The following is a 19,156-nucleotide window of genomic DNA, read 5'->3' on the forward strand; positions in this document are numbered from 1 at the left end:
TAGTATAGTATGTCAAAAAAGTTGTTGGAAAGTTACGTTTTAGTCCGTCAAAAAATTCATGGTATAGTAGGTTGAAAACGTCGTACAAATTCATACTATTGGATGTCAAAAAAAGTCATGAAAAAGTAATTGTACGGAAAGACAAAAAAGCCATAGTATAGTATGTTAAAAAAAGTCATAAAAAGGTATATAGTATATATAGTATGGTGAAAATTGTCATAGTATGTTAAAAAAAGGCTTGATAAAGTCAAAAGTATAGTATGTTGAAAACAAGTCATAGTATAGTATGTTGAAAATAGTCATACAAAGTCATAGCATAGTATATCAAAAAAAGTAATCTTATAGTATGTCAAAAAAAAGTCGTACAAAAGTCATGGCATAATATATCGCAAAAGGTCATATTATAGTATGTTGCAAAAAAACATACGTCATAGAATAGTATGTCGAAAAAAGTTATAGTATAGTATGTCGAAAAAATTCATAAAAAGTCAAAGTATTGTATGTTGAAAAAAGTCAGAATAGTGTGTTGAAAAACGTTATAGTATAGCATGTTGAAAAAAGTCATAAAAAAATCACAGTAAAGTGTGTCGATATAGTCATAGTATAGCACGTCAAAAAAGGTTATAGTTTAGTATGTTGAAAAAAGTCATAAAAATTCATAGTGTTGTATGTCAAAAAAGTCATTAAAAGGTATATTGTATATAGTATGGTGAAAATTGTCGTAGTATGTTAAAAAAGGCTTAAAAAAGTCAAAAGTATAGTATGTCGAAAAAAAGTCATAGTATACTATGTTGAAAATAGTCATACAAAAGTCATAGCATTATATTTCGCATAGTATAGTATAATGCAAAAAACATACCGTAGTATGTCCAAAAAACATCATACAAAAGTCATAGTATAGTGTGTAAAAAAACGTTATAGTATAGCATGTCGTAAAAAGTCCTACAAAAGTCAAAAGTATAGTATGTTGAAAAAAAAGTCATAGTATAGTATGTCGTAAAAAGTCATAAAGAGTCATAGTACATTATAGTGAAAAATTTCCTAGTATACTATGTCAAAAAAGTATTGAAAAAGTCATAGTATATTATTTAGAAAATAGTCATACAAAAGTCATAGAATAGTATGTAGAAAAAAGTCATAGTATAGTATGTCAAAAAAAGTCATATGAAAGTCACAAAAAAGTCACGGTATACTGTATTATATTTAAAAAAAGTCGTAGTATAGTGTGTCAAAAAGAGTCACAGTATAGTAGGTCGAAAAAACTCATAGAATAGTGTGTAGAAAAAAGTCATAGTATAGTGTGAGGAAAAACATAATAGTATAGTATGTCGAAAAAAGTCATGAAAAAGTCCTAGTATGTATATCAAAAAAGTAGTAAAAAGTCATAGTATTGCATGTCAAAAAAAGTCATGAACAAGTCATTGTATGGTAAGACGAAAAAGTCATAGTATAGTATGTGGAAAAAAGTCATAAAAAGGTATATAGTATAAAGTATGGTGAAAATTGTCATAGTATGTTGAAAAAAGTCATTTTATAGTATGTTGAAAAATGTTGTACAAAAGTCATGGCATTATATATTGCAAAAGGTCATAGTATAGTATGTTGCAAAAAACATACCGTAGTATGTCCAAAAAAAAACATACAAAAGTCAAAGAATGTCAAAAAGGTTGTGGTATAGTATGTTAAAAGTCATGTATAATATTTTGAAATGTCACAGTATACTATTTTGAAATGTCACAGTACACTATTTTGACAAAAGTCATGGTATAGGATTAGAAAATAGCCATAGTATGGTATGCCGAAAACCATAATAGTATTATATGTTGAAAAAGTCATAGTTTAGTGTGACTTTCCTCTGAACATGTGACAAAAAAATGATTAACACTTACTTGGAATAAAATCGCCAATACAAGACACCTCTTCCAGTCAAAAAAAAAAGTCATAGTAGAATATGTCGAAAGAAGTTGTAAAAAAAGAATATAATGTTATGTAGAAAAAAAGTCGTAGTATAGTATGTTGAAAAAATCATGAAAAGTTCCAGTATAGTATGTTGCAAAAAAAAAAGTCGTAGTATGTCCAAAAAAGGTCATAGAATAGTGTGCAGAAAAAAGTCAAGTGAAAGTCACAGTATAGTATGGTGAAAAGGTCACGGTATATTATATTTAAAAAATAGTCGTAGTATAGTGTGTCAAAAAGAGACATAGTATAGTTGAAAAAAGTTATAAAAAGTCACACTATATGATGTTAAAAAAGGTCATAAAAAGTGCATGTGTTTTAGTATGTCAAAATAAATCATAAAAAGTCATAGCATAGATTTTTTTTTAAACGTCATGGCATTTTATCTTTAAAAAAGTCTTCAAAAAGTCATACTATAGTATGTCAAAAAAGTCATAAAAAAGTTTAACAAAAATAATGCTAAGACTAAGACACCCCAACAAATCTTCTAACTGACTGAGCTGTAAAAAGTCATACTATAGGGTTAACCCTACCCATAGTACAGGGTGTCATTCAAAAAGTATACTGTGACTTTTCTTTGGACATGTGAAAAAAACTGTCTCTTGATGGGAATGAAACTCGCAACCTATGATACACCAACCAGCTTTCAGAGTGAGATACCAAACAAGTCATATTTATATGTCAAAGAAATCAGAAAGAAATGTCATAGTGTGTGAAGTATCTTGAAAAACAGTAGTAAAAAATGCATAGTATAATATGTCGGAAAAAGTCACAGTATAGTGTAACTTTCTTTTGGACTTAAAATGTAATTAGCACTTGATGGGAATTAAACTCCCAACATCAAACACCCCAACCAGTCTTCTAACAGAGTGAGCTAAAGAACAAGTCATACTACAGTTTGTCAAAAATAATCATAAAAACGTCACAGTATAGTATGTTGTAACAGTAATGTATATTACATCGAAGAAAGTTATAAAAAGTTTTAAAAAAAAAGTTTAAAAAAAAGTCCTAGTCTAGTTTCACTTTCCTCTGGACATGTGACTCAAAAAACAATGAACAGCTGATGGGAATCAAACTACAAACCTTCAACACCCTAACCAGTCTTCCAAGACACAGCACCAAAGAACAAGTCATAGTGTAGTGTGTCAAAAAAAATCTGGAAAAAGTAATAGTATATGTCAAAAATAGTCATAGTCATAGTAAAATATGATGAAAAAGTCACAGTATTGTATATCAGAAAAAAATCATAAAAAAGTAATAGTGTAATGAAGAAAAAATGTAAAAACGTCACAGTGTAGTATGTGAAAAGGTCATAGTATGGACTGTCAAAAAAGTCATAAAAAACTCATTGGTGACAAACATTAAGAAAAAGTAATACTGTAGTATGTCAAAACATGTCATAAAAAATTATCATATAGAATATCGAAAAAAGACACAGTATGAAACTCATTAAAAAGTCATAGTACAGCATGTCGAAAAAAGAACTAAAGTCATTTTTATGTAAAAAAAATAGTCATATTATAGTACGTCATAATATCTCATACATCACAAAAACGTATAGTCATAAAAAGTAATACTAAACCATGCCATAAAAAAGCCATAAAGACTAGTATGTAATACTAAAAAAGTTGCATAGTATGCCATATGAATAGTCCTGCAAAGTTGTAGTTTAGTTTGACACAGAAAATGTAATTAAAAAGTCATAGTACAGCATAGTACAACGTGAGCTACTCAAAAAAGTCTTTGTAAGGGCCTTAACAGGACCTTTTCGGACAGTCAGGCTATTATGATAACAAAAGCATGCAGCAGGTGATTGCATAATAAATTACTAGCCTACTAATGCTCGGCTAGGAGACCTTTTCTTCTAGTCTCCTGGAACTCAGCTCTTTTGACAGAATGGGTTTCCTTCCACTCTCATGAGTCGAGTCAGCCAGTAACTTGAGTCTCTCCGGCAGCAGGGGAACGGGAGTCAAACAGTCTGCAACTTGCGAATCAATTATGCGTCAGCTCGCTCCTGATTGGCCCAGCCGTGATACTGTCATGACAAACGGGGCGGGTTAGGGTTTGGGAAAAAGGACAACAAGCACGAAATTATTTGACGAGCTGTTGGAAGGACTGAAGGAGGTAAATTCATTTCTTGCTGAAGTGGCACACTGGTCCTGGGAATCTGTTGGTCTGGAGGAAGAATGTTCTGCAGGTAGGAAACACACACCACCGCAATAACACGGCAAAGGTTAGTGGCATAATAATGTTAGTTATTTTTAGGAGATTAGACTACACCGTGACAGTGAATTGGGCAGATTAGACCTGTGTAAAATGTGTAATTACCGATTATGAATGTATTTCTTTGCTTGGTAACTGTTTACTGTGTATTGCTCCTGTGAGTTTCAGTCTTTGTGACTGAAGATTTTCTTTCATTCATACAGAAAAAAAAACAAGGATCCTAACTCACTATCATAATCATAATCACTGAACATAGGTACAGATGACCTGTCATTGGTACAGAATACAGCAAACAAACATTAATGTGCTTAAACGTTACAAAAAGTCCACATTTTAGTAAAATAATCACTTTAATCATCAATTTATGGATCATGTTCAGCATGCTTGATTTTCCTGTTAACATTTTCCCAAATGTCTACAGTTTTGTGGAAAATGACACAAAGGATCACTTTTCTGAATGGACAAAGTACGGGGTTTGAACACGTATAGGTCTATGCAAAGTTATTATGAATGGAACTTTTTTAATTTATTGTTATTTTATGGGATTGTCGTGTGTTGTCCAGGAGTGTTTGCTGTAACCGTTGGTCATCTGTGGAGAGGTTAGATGGGAAAACGGTCATCATCACAGGAGCCAACACTGGCATTGGAAAAGAAACGGCCAGGGACCTGGCAAGAAGAGGTAATGTCCAAGCTGGACCGTCCAGCTGTGTCTCTCTCCATGCGTCATAGAATGTGTATGGCTAAGCCTGCAACTTAAAGCCACTGATGGGCTGTTATACGGACTTAAACAAACCAACACACATAAACACACAGACAAAAAGTCTATGGCTAATAAAACAGCTGACGCGCTTTCTACCTGACACCTGTTGAAATCACCGACTCCAGTAGGCATAGTTGCGTTTGATGGCCATTTATTGGTCACAAAGTTCTTCATACGTGCAAGAATCCATGTGTCCATTAAGGTCCATTAACAGACAGTTCATCATCCACATGAACGTTGCGGTGTATCGTGATTCGATGTGTTCAAAACTATTTGTGCTCGTCCGATTGACAGCACCCCCGTTACCTGTTGAAGGGTTTCTACCTATATATACGTAACTCATTAGCATTTTAGTGACATCAGTGGACAATTTGTGTCCTACACCTAAAACAAAATGAAAATATATTTAAAACATTCAGGCTCAGTCTATTTCTTGCTCACTTGCATACATGTATGCCTGCCTCTTTTCTGTCATTTGTACTTGGCTTTTAAACTTTGATTTACACATTCCCTGGAATTAAGCACCACTAATGCTTTGGCTGGTTTTAAAGCTGTAAAGCGGGATCTTTATCCTCAGACCTCCACCGAATCAGGTTTAATCCTACTTGTTAGCTCATTCAATGTGGCTATGCTGTAGTCTGTTTTGGTGGGAGGCTAGGCTGTATCAAGTGAGTTCATAGCCTCAGCATCATTTAACCTCTTAGATATTCCAAGACCAAAATAAAGGGCAGACGGAAAAGAGATTACCAAAATGAACATTTTGCTTATCACTTCACCAATCCAAGTGAAAGACAAATGGGAGTGATGGAAGACAGGCAATGCATAAAGAGGACAGAGGGAGCATTGTGAGAATCTGCGCCCCCCCCACCCCCCACCCCCCAGCCAGACAGGCAACAAAGAGAGATTTGAGGATACACCCAGCAGTACACACACATACACACACACACACACACACACACACACACACAAACGCAAAATAATATGAAAAGTGGTTCTGCATACATGTTTCTTTTAATTTGTGTACACTTGAAAGGCTCAACATGGTATCTCCCCTCTTTGCATGTGGGATTGCATGTGTGTTTTATCAGTGTTCCACCTTATTTTTATCCAGTAATACATTTTACATTAACAGATAAAATGAATATATATACAGAACTATGTGACAAACCAAAAGTGACAAAAGAAGGACAGGACGAAAAGAATCAGTACTGCCTGAGGAAAACAATAATATTGTGGTCCTTGCTTCTGGAGAGTTTCCTGTCAAATTACTGTTATTACCTTTCAGTAAATGGGATTATGCAATGACATGATGGCAACATGATTAGATTTGGGAGGATTCATAACAGAATGTTGTTCCTTGGGCCACTGTAACACAACCAAACTGAAGCTTAATCTTATGAATCATTTATTTGCATATTATTTAATCAGAATATACAGAAAATGATCAGCTTTGATTCCCGGTATGAACATGTTGTCCTTATTTGCATATGGACATCATTTATTCAAGCATTAGACTGTGTAATCATCCGCTGGATGATCTTTAACTTGACTGAGTATAACCATCCATTCTCATTGTTTGGTTACTTTTCATTTAATTGAGTGAACTTGGCCAGTGAAATGTGGGAACAATTGGGTTTCCCACATGGGAACTGCAGGGGGGAAACAAAGACACTGTGATGAGATACAGACGCTACGCTCCAACTGATTAATGGTTCTCTTCCTTAATTGGTGGGCACAGCAACTATTTGTGTGTGTGTTTGTGTGTGTGGTGGAGGAATTGTCTCTCTATATGTTACTTTGTGAGGGCCTGCATGCATGTTTGTGTGTTTCTCAGCGGGTGAGAGAGAGAACGTGTGTGTGTCCTCAAAGCCAAGCCGCTTTTCCGGGCTCATTAAGGAGAATGCATCGTAATTTGCGTCAGAGGCGAATGAGAATGACACAGTTGAGAGGGTCTTGTGTTCATGTGAGTGGAGCAATCAGATGCTGAGAAAGAGGTTAGAGAACATTAGAGGGTGGTCAAAAGTACAATGAGAGATGGATGTACTTAGCTTTGTGAGCCTGAAAATGAGCAAAGCTTTAGTACCGTAGTTTAGAAACTTTAAAGGTTTCAAACCTATTCTGCGTAGAATATTTGCCTTAATATATCACTGTCAAGTTTATACTTAGCCATTAGTATAACACTGTATAATACCTAGGAGTAATTTAAAGTTGCGCTTGAGCTGTGTTTCTCCACACTGTGGAAGGAATAAAGTAGTGTGGAATGGGGAGAACATGGCATTATTATCATAAGTTGTGACCTTTGGCCCTTGTTTTTCAGGTGCTCGGATAGTCATGGCCTGCAGAGACCTGGAGAGGGCAGAGGAAGCCCGGACCGACATTTTGGAAGACACAGGAAATGAGAATGTGGTCATCAGGAAACTGGATCTCTCTGACACCAAGTCCATCCGAGTGTTTGCTGAACTCATCAACAAAGGTAGGAGAGTAACCATTACTATCTTCAATTGAACGGTTTTGGTTTAATCCCCTGGCTCCTCCTGTCCACTTCTCTGTGAGCAAGAAACTTTAGTGACTTGAAATTTCTCCTGATTGTTGGGCCATTGCTTTGCACAGCAGCTCTGCCACCATTGATGTGTGTATGCATAGTTTAAAGGAAGGTAAACTCTAAATGCACTGTAAATGTTGTCCACTTACCAAACAACAACTTAAGGCCATTTATCTAACAAATCTAACGTACTTCTGGGAATTTATTGCAATTTCTTCCTTGTCTTTCTGTGTTTGTGTGTGGTGTTCTTTTCAGAGGAGAAACAAGTGAACATCCTGATAAATAATGCAGGCGTCATGATGTGTCCCTACTCTAAGACTGTTGACGGGTTTGAAATGCAGTTAGGTGTTAATCATTTGGGTAAGTCATACTGGAAGTTGGAGTATCTACCTGGATTTTAAATGCCATGTTAACGTACATTTTTTAGAAAAAAGTGTCATTCAGGCATACATACAGTGAAGTGATTATGTTGGCTGTGATGTTCATCTGCAAGATAAATAACTGAGAGGCCGCTCAATCTTGGTATTGTTGTTACATAAACAGAAATAAACAGAGTGATTTAATAATATCATTACATAGTGACAGAAGGCGTTTTCTCACTAAGGAAGGTAACATATTGTAATCCATGTATGGTGGTATTATCAAGCTACATGTACAACCAACATGTCAGACAGGATAACGGATTAGAGTTACTGTTTTCTTCAAGCTATCAGTTTTTTACCAGTATTGCAGCAAGGCTTCTTTCCAAATGATCTTTTCCTTGCTGGTATTTTTATCCCAGGCTGTCAGAGAGAACAGGCTGTGCTCGAACATGGTCACCCACACACATTGACTAATGTGCAGACACACAGTCACACACATGCAAACACATACTTAAATGTATACCTATACAATCACAAACATCCTTTAAAAGTACTTTAAAGAAAAATCTGGCTAGAGCGAGAGTAAAACAGGAAATAGAGAACAATAGTAAGGAAAGCATAAATACTCATAAGTGTCCTTCACAGAGTTCACATGTGAATGTTTAGGGCAGTGGCATTGAGTAAGTGGACCCTGAATAGAACTTAGTTTCCCTGGAATCACAAAAACATCACATACTAAATCCCATACATTCATCCCATACATTCAGAGAGACAAAGACCATAACAGGGGAAGAAACAGAAGGTGACAAAGACAAACCCTGTCCCTTTATGTCATGTCATTATAGCATTACTGTAAAAATAAAAATCACTTCAGTGTTAGTGAAATAGAATATTGCCACAATTTGTGTACAGCGCACTTCATAGGAGCTCTCGGTTCAGCACTACAAAAACACAACACATGCCACATGACCAGAGACAGTACTTTTTTTCTACTTAAGAAACATGCCAATAGTATAAGTTATCTAGATAGCATCTTGTCAGTGGTGATGTCTCACAGAGGGCTACCTCACCAGCAGCTCCTACTTTGTCTTTCTCAGCTCTTCTTAGGTCAAGTGGGCTGTTGTATGAGTGGCTTTTCCAAATGTGCTTTTTTGGCTGGCAGGATGACACCTTCAAATTTCAGTAGATAATGACAAGAACATGTGTTCGGCAGTTAAAATTTTCAAAACACCATCACAGTGTGGTGTAGGGATGTTTGCTTGATTAGTGTGAGACAACAGTCTGAAAGTGTCTCTTGACTTTGCTCAGGTCACTTCCTGTTGACTTACCTGTTGCTGGACCTCATCAAGCGTTCAGCTCCAGCCCGTATTGTCGTTGTGGCATCAGTGGCCCACACCTGGCCCGGTCTTCGACTGGATGACATCAACAGTGAAAGGAGTTATGATACCATGAAGGCCTATGGGCAGAGCAAGTTGGCTAACGTCCTCTTTGCACGCTTACTTGCCAAACGGTTACAAGGTGAGGTGAGGCGGTGCATGCCATAAGCACACAAGATACTTTGCAGTTGTTGCTTAGAAAGATGATTTGGAAAAGGCAGCAATGTATTCAGTTTTACATAAGAACAGACTGACTGACCTGAAAACAAGTCCAGACTTACCATTTCCTTCACACTGGATAGCTTGCGCAAGTGTTTGCTCTAATTTAATCATCTCATTCTGAAGTGCATCAATTACATATGAATCAGACTTTTATTGTAAATTAGCCATTTTGTTCACTCAATCCTTTGGTCTTTATTTTTCTTACGGCCAGGTCTATTAGGATAACTAAAAATCAAACAGAAGATAACAAGAGAAATTTGAAAAGAAAATGAAGGTACAATGGCTAATATGGCTATTCTGTTTTCTCAGTCAGTAAGTCTTTTTCAAATAGCTACTGTTTGAAAAAGACACATATTTTGCACATGTGTAAAAGGTATGCAAAATCAGAGCCAAATATGCAAATGTTAATGATGTTGTATGCTTGTTAATGATATGCTTGTTTGCATTTCTTGACATAAGTACACACTATGTGTGGGTGTATACTTGTTGCAGGTACAGGGGTGAGCGTATTCTCTCTGCACCCGGGTGTGGTGCAGTCTGACCTGTGGAGGCACCAGCACCAGTGTATCCAGGTGGCAGTGAAGATCTTCAGGATGTTCACCAAGACAACACTGGAGGGAGCACAGACCACCATCTACTGTGCTGTGGAGTCAGGCCTGGACAGCCAGAGTGGAGGGTACTTCAGGTACACACAGTATTTCAGCCAACCTACAATTTGTTATAAGAGCTTTCAGAGTGCAGACTTCATGCTACTCAGTATAACTACCTGATGACTTTTATAGCTGAATGTTTATATTTTTATACACATATTTACAGAGATTTACAGCACACTGTGTGTAATGGTCCTTCTCTGTCCCTGACAGTGACTGCGCTCCTGCAAGGTGTTCGAGGGCAGCTTCTGACGATGACTTGTCCCAAAAACTATGGGAAATCAGCTGCAACATGCTTGGCATCTCCTGGCAGTGAACAGTGGCAAATTAACTGTGCAGTGAAGGATAGTGTATGCTATATATCATCTTTTAAACGGCACTTCTACACACTTCTATAAAGGAATTATTGTTACTGTAAATGTGAAACAGATGTACTTCATGACTCAAAGCACGTTACAGTCCAAACGTCATTACAAAGAAGTTTTTATTTTGTAAAATATCAAAATGAATCTGAAGTTTTAATCAAATTGTATTCATCAAACAAGATTGCATGATGTCTCTTACTGTACTTTTACTAGTCCATGTGGGTATTCTTTGTTTAATCAGTTTTGTATCTTGAGTGCAGTTGTTGTTATATTTTACATTGGATAGCTTGTAAAGACGTTAGCCAGCATGATCTTGCTTTGAATGAAAATGACCTGTTTTGTGAAAGTCTCTCTTACATGCCTCTTATAAACTATGAGTTCCAGTGTGGCTGTAGTTTTTGGCACTGATGAAAACAATTGGCTCTAAACCCCCTCCAAAAGCCCTTTTTACATCTGAATGAAATACTGTACCGCAGCACACACACATTGTGGTCGATGCACTTACAGTTGATAATAAAATGAAGTGGGTCCTTTTCTGCTTTTTTAGCTCTTCAAGTATTACAATAGTGCCTACATTTAATAAGTAAAAAATGCACTATTAAGTAAATAAATTAATACAATTAAAATGATTCTTTTTTTCACTGATAAATATAATTGAATATCCTTATCCATTTCGTGCCATCTGCCGTTTCAGATGACTTCCTGTTAGCTGAGGAAGGAAAAGCCTAAGATTCTGTTAATGTAACAATATGTACAAAATCTTACACTCCAACCTGTTAGAATGGCAGACATATTGCATAATTCGGCTTTTTTGTGACTTATGTAAAAGTTGCTCTGTACATGAGTTCTTCTGAGTGTGTTTAGTTCATAGTACCATTTTCCAAGCTGTTAGGTTGACCTTTTCAGTTGAAATAATGTGACACTTGGATCAATTTAAACTTTGAGAGCTAAAAGAGATTAGTTTGGTGTATTCATAATGAAAGAATTGAGGGTCTTAAAGTCTTAGCCCTGCCACCCAAACAGATGACTGAATGTTGATGTGACTACTAACAGTCGATATGTAAAAAGTAATGTGGGAATCCTGCTGCCTATAGCAAAGTACTGTTTAGTATTATTCACTATTTTTCTAATTTATTGATGTGAATATAATGCAGTGGACTGCTCATAGTATTACTTTAAGTGTGGGTCACAGTTGAATTGGTACATTTTGGCACAAAGACCAAGAGAAAATTCCACAATTCCTTTTAGAAAAACCTAATCTAAATCACATGATGGAGTATTTAAGACCAAAGGAATGTGGCATGAGCAAGAGGAGTGGCTATGAGCAGTCTAGGACCAAGTTCCCGGAGAGCAATGTGTGAATTTAAATTGAGATGATGTGTATATATACAGTATATATATATATATATATATCAGCTATTCTGTTTCTAGAAATGTTTTCTACTTTGAAAAGTACTTACTTTATTTTCATGAACTGGAATTACACAGTTAATCAAATGCAAAATTTGAATATTTAATAGTATTGATCCCACAGCTGCTCTGCTGTGACACAAATATACATTCACGTTTTCATGTGTAAGAACAAAAAGAGCGAACATGGTATAACATAATTACATTTATTAAATTATAAAGAATTCACAGACAACTTAACAGTAAATATGATGGTGTAAGGCAGCTGTTTACATTCAATAGAAAAAAACTGTTTCTTTTTTTAAAGTATTAGTTTTGTATATTCATAGTGTATTCTAGTCTATTGGTATATTCTAGATGTATATCTTATATTTACAGAGTATACTAAGGTTGTTCTTGTATTCTGTATTCAGCTATTTTTATTTTTTTTATTGTTTGTGTTCATTTTTTATGACTGGTCTGGTTTACTCTCTGTTTTGTGAATAACTTTGTAACTTGGATTTTGAAAAGTTCTCTATAAATAAAGATTATTATTATTTTTGTATTTTTACTATTTTCTGTAAAATAGATATTTTACCTGCATAAAAAAATGAGGTAAACATGAATATTCAAGTATTTCAGTCTGTAATCAGTCTTAAAAAAATAAGCTTTTCTATTTCGCAGTCTCTCTAAAAAGAGTAGGACAGCAACCAGTAAGTTGTTTTCTTTTAAGCGAGTAAAAACCTCCTCGCCTGTAGGTGGCAGTGTGGAAAATGTAAGATCAGATTTAAAAAAAAAAAAAAAAAAAAGGGGATGACGATCGTACGCATGCGCGTGCAAAGTCTACGTCAGCTCTTTTATACCACTAACAAGCTGCCTAAAAGCTACGTGGCCCTCACTCTTCTGATTGTCTTCTTGTTCAACACGAGCTCACAAACAGGTAAGCTTACTATTTTATTACAAATTATTTTATGTTTTACATGATGACAACCCACTAACCTGTGTAAGAGTATTGACTTGTATTTATATATTTATTGGTTTTCCAGCTAACCAAACGTTACGTCGACGTGATAGCTTTTCTTATGAGAACGTTAGCGTTAGCTAGCATAGATAAGTTAAGTAACTTAACAACATAATTTTTAATGTTAAAGACACATATCTTCCGAAATACTTAACATTTGATTGGGGAACAAAATAACTTCTACCGTATATTAACAATATGACATATGTGGGAGTCATGTAGCTAGCTACGGGCTGCTGAAGTCAACGTCAGCACTCAAATGAGTGAAGCTTAAGCACTGATTTTGCTTTTATCCTGTCTGCAGCTTGAACACCATGGATCAGGTAATGCAGTTTGTAGAGCCCAGCCGGCAGTTCGTCAAAGACTCCATACGGCTCGTTAAGAGATGCACAAAGCCCGACAGAAAAGGTACGTTAACGTTAGGTTCATACTTCTTTCATTTGGCCCAGCCTGTGTTGTCTCTGGCAGCAGCAGCGTCCGCCCTTCATTTCAATCCAGCTACCGAATTTAAAGTCTCGGCCACCAGATTCGGGACTCAAAAAGAGATATACATTTGATTGTTTTGTTTTTTTGATTGATTTTAAAATTGATTATTATTGCTCTCCTTTAGAATTCCAGAAGATTGCCATGGCCACAGCGATTGGGTTCGCCATCATGGGTTTCATTGGTTTCTTTGTCAAACTTATTCACATCCCCATCAACAACATCATTGTGTAAGTAGCTGCAACACACAACTTACTTGCACTTAAATTGTATTGTATCAAATTGGTTGATTCGAGTTTGAAACATTTGATCCTGGTGTGTCAATATAATTGATTACTTCTCAGTTTCTAATGAGACTTCCCCTCTCCCTTTTCATTGATCAGTTACTGGCATACATGACCAGAAAGCACCGTCATTAAATAAATACAAATGTTCTAAAAATGCCTTTTTAACAAGTATAAAATGGACATGAGCATCAGGTGTTTAAAAAAAAATAACTCCTTGCAACAATGCAGTTTATCATTAGTTGTGACTTTTATGTGATTACATTTTTTTATAAAAAAAATACCATCACAACAAAATTCAAACTGGTAGCATTAATGCTTTTTATTTGTGTGGGCAGAATGATGAAACATTCAATTACATTTAGTTATTGTAATAGTCTGTTAAATGCTACTGGTACACACAATGATTGTATTGTGGCTTTCTTAAATCAGCTATTTGTTGGTTTGCTTTGCCATAAAACTGCATAATACAGTAAATAAAAAAGCCATGTACCAATTCTTTTCTCAAATCTCTAACAATGCTTTATCTGTTTTTCTTTTTTATCTAGTGGTGGTTAAATCCTGGTCAAGAAAACACACAAACTTCAATACCCGGGGACAGGCGATGGTGGTGCGACGTGTTATTGGGCTGGTGTGATTGGGGACTGAAGGGATGTCATTTTTACATTCTGCGCAACATTTATATTCAAAGTGTAAATAAAAGAGATGGAAACCCACAGACTGAATTATCCCATCTATTCAGATAGCCCTGCTATCACTACAGCATGCATACAGTGGGTTTTACGTTATCTGACTCAGAAATACTGTCATCAAAAGGCAGAAATAATTTGAAGCTGGGTGTACAGTAGCTTCCATAGTGTTGTTGATAGAGGACCAGGAGCACTGAGGTTAAAGGCACACAGTGAAGGCTGTGATACAAAGCAGACACCTGCACACGTTTATAGGCCGGTGTACTGTACTCTCAGGGATAGTGATGCAAGTCCTTAAAAGTTGACTATTACAATCTTTTTTTTTTCTCTCTCTCGGAAAGGATTCAGATGTTGGTGTGCAAGAAGGCTTAGATTTTGGTCGTGTACATGGTGCATATACATAAACCGGAATATATTTGAAGTGTATGAGTGCCCTCTGATTATAACGATCAAACGGACCAAAAGAGCAGATTGCTATTTTAAAAAAATAGTAATCTGCTCATTTGGTGGTGGTGATTTTTTTTTTCTTTCTATTCCAACAGAGCTGATCATTATATCAGACACTCATACGCTTCAGTGAGGTGTTTGGCCACAAGTAATAGTGTTTTTTTTCCTTCTACGTTCATGCTGCACAAACATGACATGAGTGATGTTGCCATAACTCAGCAATGGCAAAGTAGTTACATGTTCTGACTAGTCAAATACTGCCTAAGAACAATTTCTTGTGTCATTTCCCATCCTTCTAAATGCCCATGCTCCAGAGCAAAGGCTGGTCGGTTGTCACGGTTACAGGTGTCCTGGGATTTCCAGGGGCAACAGGTTCATAGGTGTTGGAGGTGCTTACCAGCTTCCCAAACTGCAGGACCTGGTTATCTGGACAGAGGAGACATACAGTGATTGACTTAATGGCTACTTTAGTGAAATCATTTGATGGTTTTGATTGTTTTTCAGTGTGACTAGTTATTTTATAATGCACACTGCCTTCTGTACTTTATTTACTTAATAATGCAGCCAATGCCAACACCTTGCTAGAGAGGATGTGGTCTTGAGCAGTTCGTGTCCCTGTATAACCGAGGCGAGCTGGCCCACATGACTCTGCTTTATGTTTGAGCAAAGAAAGTTGGACCTAGCGACAAAGTCCGAGGCAAAACAGTTCCCAGCCAAAACCACACACGTTCACAAAGGCCATTACGCTAAGGCAACTGAGCACACACATCATGGTTAATGAAGTACAAACAACATTTTTGTATTTGGCATCGTGATTGAAACACAACTTCAATAAGGCAGCTTATAAGAGGAATCTTTTGATACATTGTCAACCACATGATTTGCGCAGATATGTAATTTACCAGAATTGACATCTCTAGCCCAGTGTATTTTTACTTTTAACACCAAATGCTTTAAAGGTTAAACCATACAAGTATTTGGTGAAAAATACATGCTTTAATGTCATATTTGTGTTTTCTCTTGGTCCCCAGACTAAGGGACATAATCAGTTCACTCTCAAATTATGAACTCAAAATTTAAAAATGTGATTTGCTTTTTATAAAGCTGAATTTAACAGTGTGAACGTTCCAAAAGATCAGATTGAACTGAACCACCTGATACGACACTTAGCCAACACTGACACCAAGTGGTTGAATCAGGAAACTCAGTAGTACGTAGTCAAAGTCAAAAGTCAAGTCAAAGTGTGCTTTGTCAATTTTTTCACATGTCAAAAACATTCAAAGAAATCGAAATTGCGTTTCCCTCTATCCCCTCTACTACCCCTCTATCTATGTAGTGAAGGGACATCAAATTCTACCAGTGTGAGACAATCAGTGGTCAAGAGTTACCTGAATAATATTCAGGTAATAAACAATTTTTTTTTACCTGAATAATATTCAGGTAATAAACAATTTTTTTTTAAAATCTGACCACGCTTTGTAACATATCAAATGTTAGTGATAAATCTCTGAACAACTTGTCAGACAAATGAATATTTATAACTCACATGGAATTATAAATGTTTTTATGAGGAATTTAGTCATGCAAAATAAAAATATACCAAAACCATTGACAGTGCTTCAACAGGGTCTGTCACTTTTCCCATTAACAGGTATATTTATTCATGCAACATGTGCTCTGAAAAAGATGAGCGGACAACCACCCTGAGAGGGGAGCTGTTGGATCTGTCTAATGTGAAAAGGGCAAACTCACCTCAGGAGATTTACAACTGGGGCTCTTTATTATTCATTGACTAGTATTTGTCACTATGTCCCTACTATCTGCAGCAAAACAAATAGTAAAACCTTCCGCCCCTACAGATCAGAAGAGTCGGCTTTTATTGTGTTGATGTTTTGTCTGTAATACTTCACAAGGAAGACAAACAGGTTCTGCACTAGCTTTCAGCTCTAATTCAAACTGTTTTGGAAAGCTTTCACCTGTTTAAGACTCAGCACTATCATATAAACCAAGCCTCAATGTAGCTTATTTATTTTGAGTCTATAAAGCACTCTAACCCTCAGCTCTGGCTACTATTTATTTGGTTTGCCTGTTTGGTGGCAGTGGGCCGTGAGCTGTATCTAAGAGCGAGTTGGATTAGCCCTCAGAGAGGCACAAACCTCAGCTGTAACTAGGCGGGCCAGATGAGTTTGATTTCTACCTGTCAATCATCTCCGCTCCATTAATAACTAATATTTACATTTGAGGGGATAGCATTGATCTGCTCTTCTGAATAGATTGTGCCTGGATAAAGGCACCAATTTGAAACTTTTCTTTACACATTCAAAGTAAAGTGTTTTAATCTGTTGTTCCGTGCAGTTAAGATCAACCAGGTAACATATCACATAGTAAATTCACATCATAGAGATGAATACAATAACAATATAAATAATAATACAGATTTCACCTAATTTCACCAATGATCATAGCATAAAAGGGTTGTTTTACAATACATAAAATGTACTAAATTAACATTCTCTATGTCAAAAACATGTATAAATGAATCTGTAAAATCTGTATGAAAGGAAATGATATGAAGATTGCTTGTTATAGATTTTATAACATGAGTATCTAATGTTTTCAGTGTACACACAGTAAAGCTAGTTTTCATAAACTTGGACTTTGATCTAAAAGGCGTTACTTTAGCAAATGTCTAAATCCTTAAACTGCAAGTCCAGGGGTGTTTAATTGGACAATTCTCAATGTCTCAGGAAATTGGGTGCCAGGCAATGGTGATGCATCTTTAGTAGAAAATATTTTTAAAATTGGTTTAAAAAACGTTTTTTGGTGTGCTTGGTATATCTTACTGAAATAAAAATGAATAAAATACATTTTCAGGTCTTGCTAATACAGCTTTTCTATATACAGTATGTATTAAGGTTTTTTAAAGCAAGTACAAGTTATATTCTCTTGTGTAGAATAAGGAGAAAATGCAATTATTTCACACTGTTGACTCAAAACCAACACCTGATAATTGCATTGTTTCAACATCCTCTAGAAAAGACAAAAAAAGAATTATGAATATGCAAAACAAAATTTGGGTGGAATCACTTCATGCAAAGGCAAAAATTAACACAAAGGAACAAAGACAAGAGAGAAAGAACAGAGGCGCCTGCACGCACATCAAACAGGGACCAAAAAACTATTCTGCTTCAAGGATTGCCACACAAGCATGGCATTAGAACAGCTTGACACGAAATGATGAGGAACATAAGATGTGTGTGAAGTTTGAGTACTTAATAATTGGGTGAACACAAAGCCACAGCCACCATGAAATGTGTGTATGAGAATAATGGTTGTGTTAAAGTAATGTATAAGTGTAATGTGTTTCCTCTAGTTTCATAGCAGCTGATGCAGAAGTGTTGCCAAAGAGTTGGAAAAATACGGCGTAGTCGAGGCAGATATTGTAGTATGTTGTGTTATGTGTGAGGGAGCGTGTATACTTGTACAGTTCTTTGGGAGGATCAGAAGTTCCAATAAGTACTTGTGAAGATAAACAGGGATTTCTTTGTAGATTTTGATAACAATTGTGAATTTTAAAACCTATTTTCTCTATCAGCTTCTTATTATGGCCAATATGGTTCAACGCTAACATGTCATTATCTGCCAAAGTTGAAACCCTTTTTTCTGTGCTCTTCACACTCGTTTGCTGTGGGCTGAGCTCAGTTTGAAAAAAGTGATGTCACGTACCAATAAGAAGTTATCCATTAATCCATTAATCAAGATGTGATAACAGTTGGAGGGTAGTTTGCTTATTATGCCATACCCCGACCAATCAAATCTCATTAAACCAAGTTTACACACTGGTAAGCCTCTGATGAGGCCGATTAGCGGGTGACTGTTAAACCTGTTGATAACTACGCATGTATTTTCCAAACTTTGAGTTTTTCTTATTTAGCCATGCACATTTAATGTTATAGAGACTATTAGGGGCTTTAATGTCTTTCTGTAACGGTTGGAATTGGCTTACACTTCAGTTGGTCAATGTCCCAATAATTTAGTAAGGATAACATTAAATATAAATAAAAACTTTTATATACTGTATAGTTCATATATTGTTTCATATGTATGGCTCATCATGTGATTTCTACCTCAGCACACTGATTGAATTACAATCAGAGAGGTGAACATATGTCAGAAATAAGGATGTGTTTTAGGGGTAAGAGACAGCTGGTGTAACTAGCCAAACTAACACTAGAGGCAGCAGAGCACTATAAAAAAAAGTAAGCATTAGGAGTCACGCTCAACAGGATGGCAGAGTGGCAACTGCATTTGCAAACAGACATTTTCTATTCTGGCTGTCTCTCATCCATTTACAAACACACAGACACACACACTTAGAGGCACCCAC

General features: G+C 36.1%; 3 protein-coding genes across 6 annotated transcripts in view; 2 read left to right on the forward strand and 1 right to left on the reverse strand.

Moving 5' to 3' along the window:
• Nucleotides 1–4,018: 4,018 nt before the first annotated feature.
• zgc:112332 (uncharacterized protein LOC553712 homolog) lies at nt 4,019–11,513 on the forward strand. Its single transcript, XM_034861597.1, has 7 exons — nt 4,019–4,153; nt 4,743–4,858; nt 7,257–7,412; nt 7,737–7,841; nt 9,152–9,361; nt 9,934–10,126; nt 10,305–11,513. Exons 1-7 carry the CDS (start codon nt 4,143–4,145, stop codon nt 10,405–10,407), a joined length of 894 nt encoding a protein of 297 aa, XP_034717488.1. The 5' UTR covers nt 4,019–4,142; the 3' UTR covers nt 10,408–11,513.
• A 992-nt stretch (nt 11,514–12,505) lies between these two features.
• Nucleotides 12,506–14,349, forward strand: sec61g (SEC61 translocon subunit gamma). Its single transcript, XM_034861603.1, has 4 exons — nt 12,506–12,785; nt 13,171–13,274; nt 13,477–13,579; nt 14,182–14,349. Exons 2-4 carry the CDS (start codon nt 13,181–13,183, stop codon nt 14,189–14,191), a joined length of 207 nt encoding a protein of 68 aa, XP_034717494.1. The 5' UTR covers nt 12,506–12,785; nt 13,171–13,180; the 3' UTR covers nt 14,192–14,349.
• A 537-nt stretch (nt 14,350–14,886) lies between these two features.
• tpk1 (thiamin pyrophosphokinase 1) overlaps nt 14,887–19,156 on the reverse strand; it is a 67,151-nt gene continuing 62,881 nt past the window's right edge. For 2 of the 4 annotated variants that reach the window (XM_034861599.1, XM_034861598.1), the window contains exon 9: nt 14,887–15,195. In XM_034861599.1, coding sequence (XP_034717490.1) covers nt 15,065–15,195 — 131 coding nt within the window. In that variant the 3' untranslated portion in view covers nt 14,887–15,064. The remainder of the gene's footprint in view (nt 15,196–19,156) is intronic. The other 2 variants (XM_034861601.1, XM_034861600.1) reach the window with 1 other exon arrangement.

The sequence above is a fragment of the Etheostoma cragini genome, chromosome 22 (assembly GCF_013103735.1).
Source record: "Etheostoma cragini isolate CJK2018 chromosome 22, CSU_Ecrag_1.0, whole genome shotgun sequence".
Classification (NCBI taxonomy): domain Eukaryota; kingdom Metazoa; phylum Chordata; class Actinopteri; order Perciformes; family Percidae; genus Etheostoma; species Etheostoma cragini.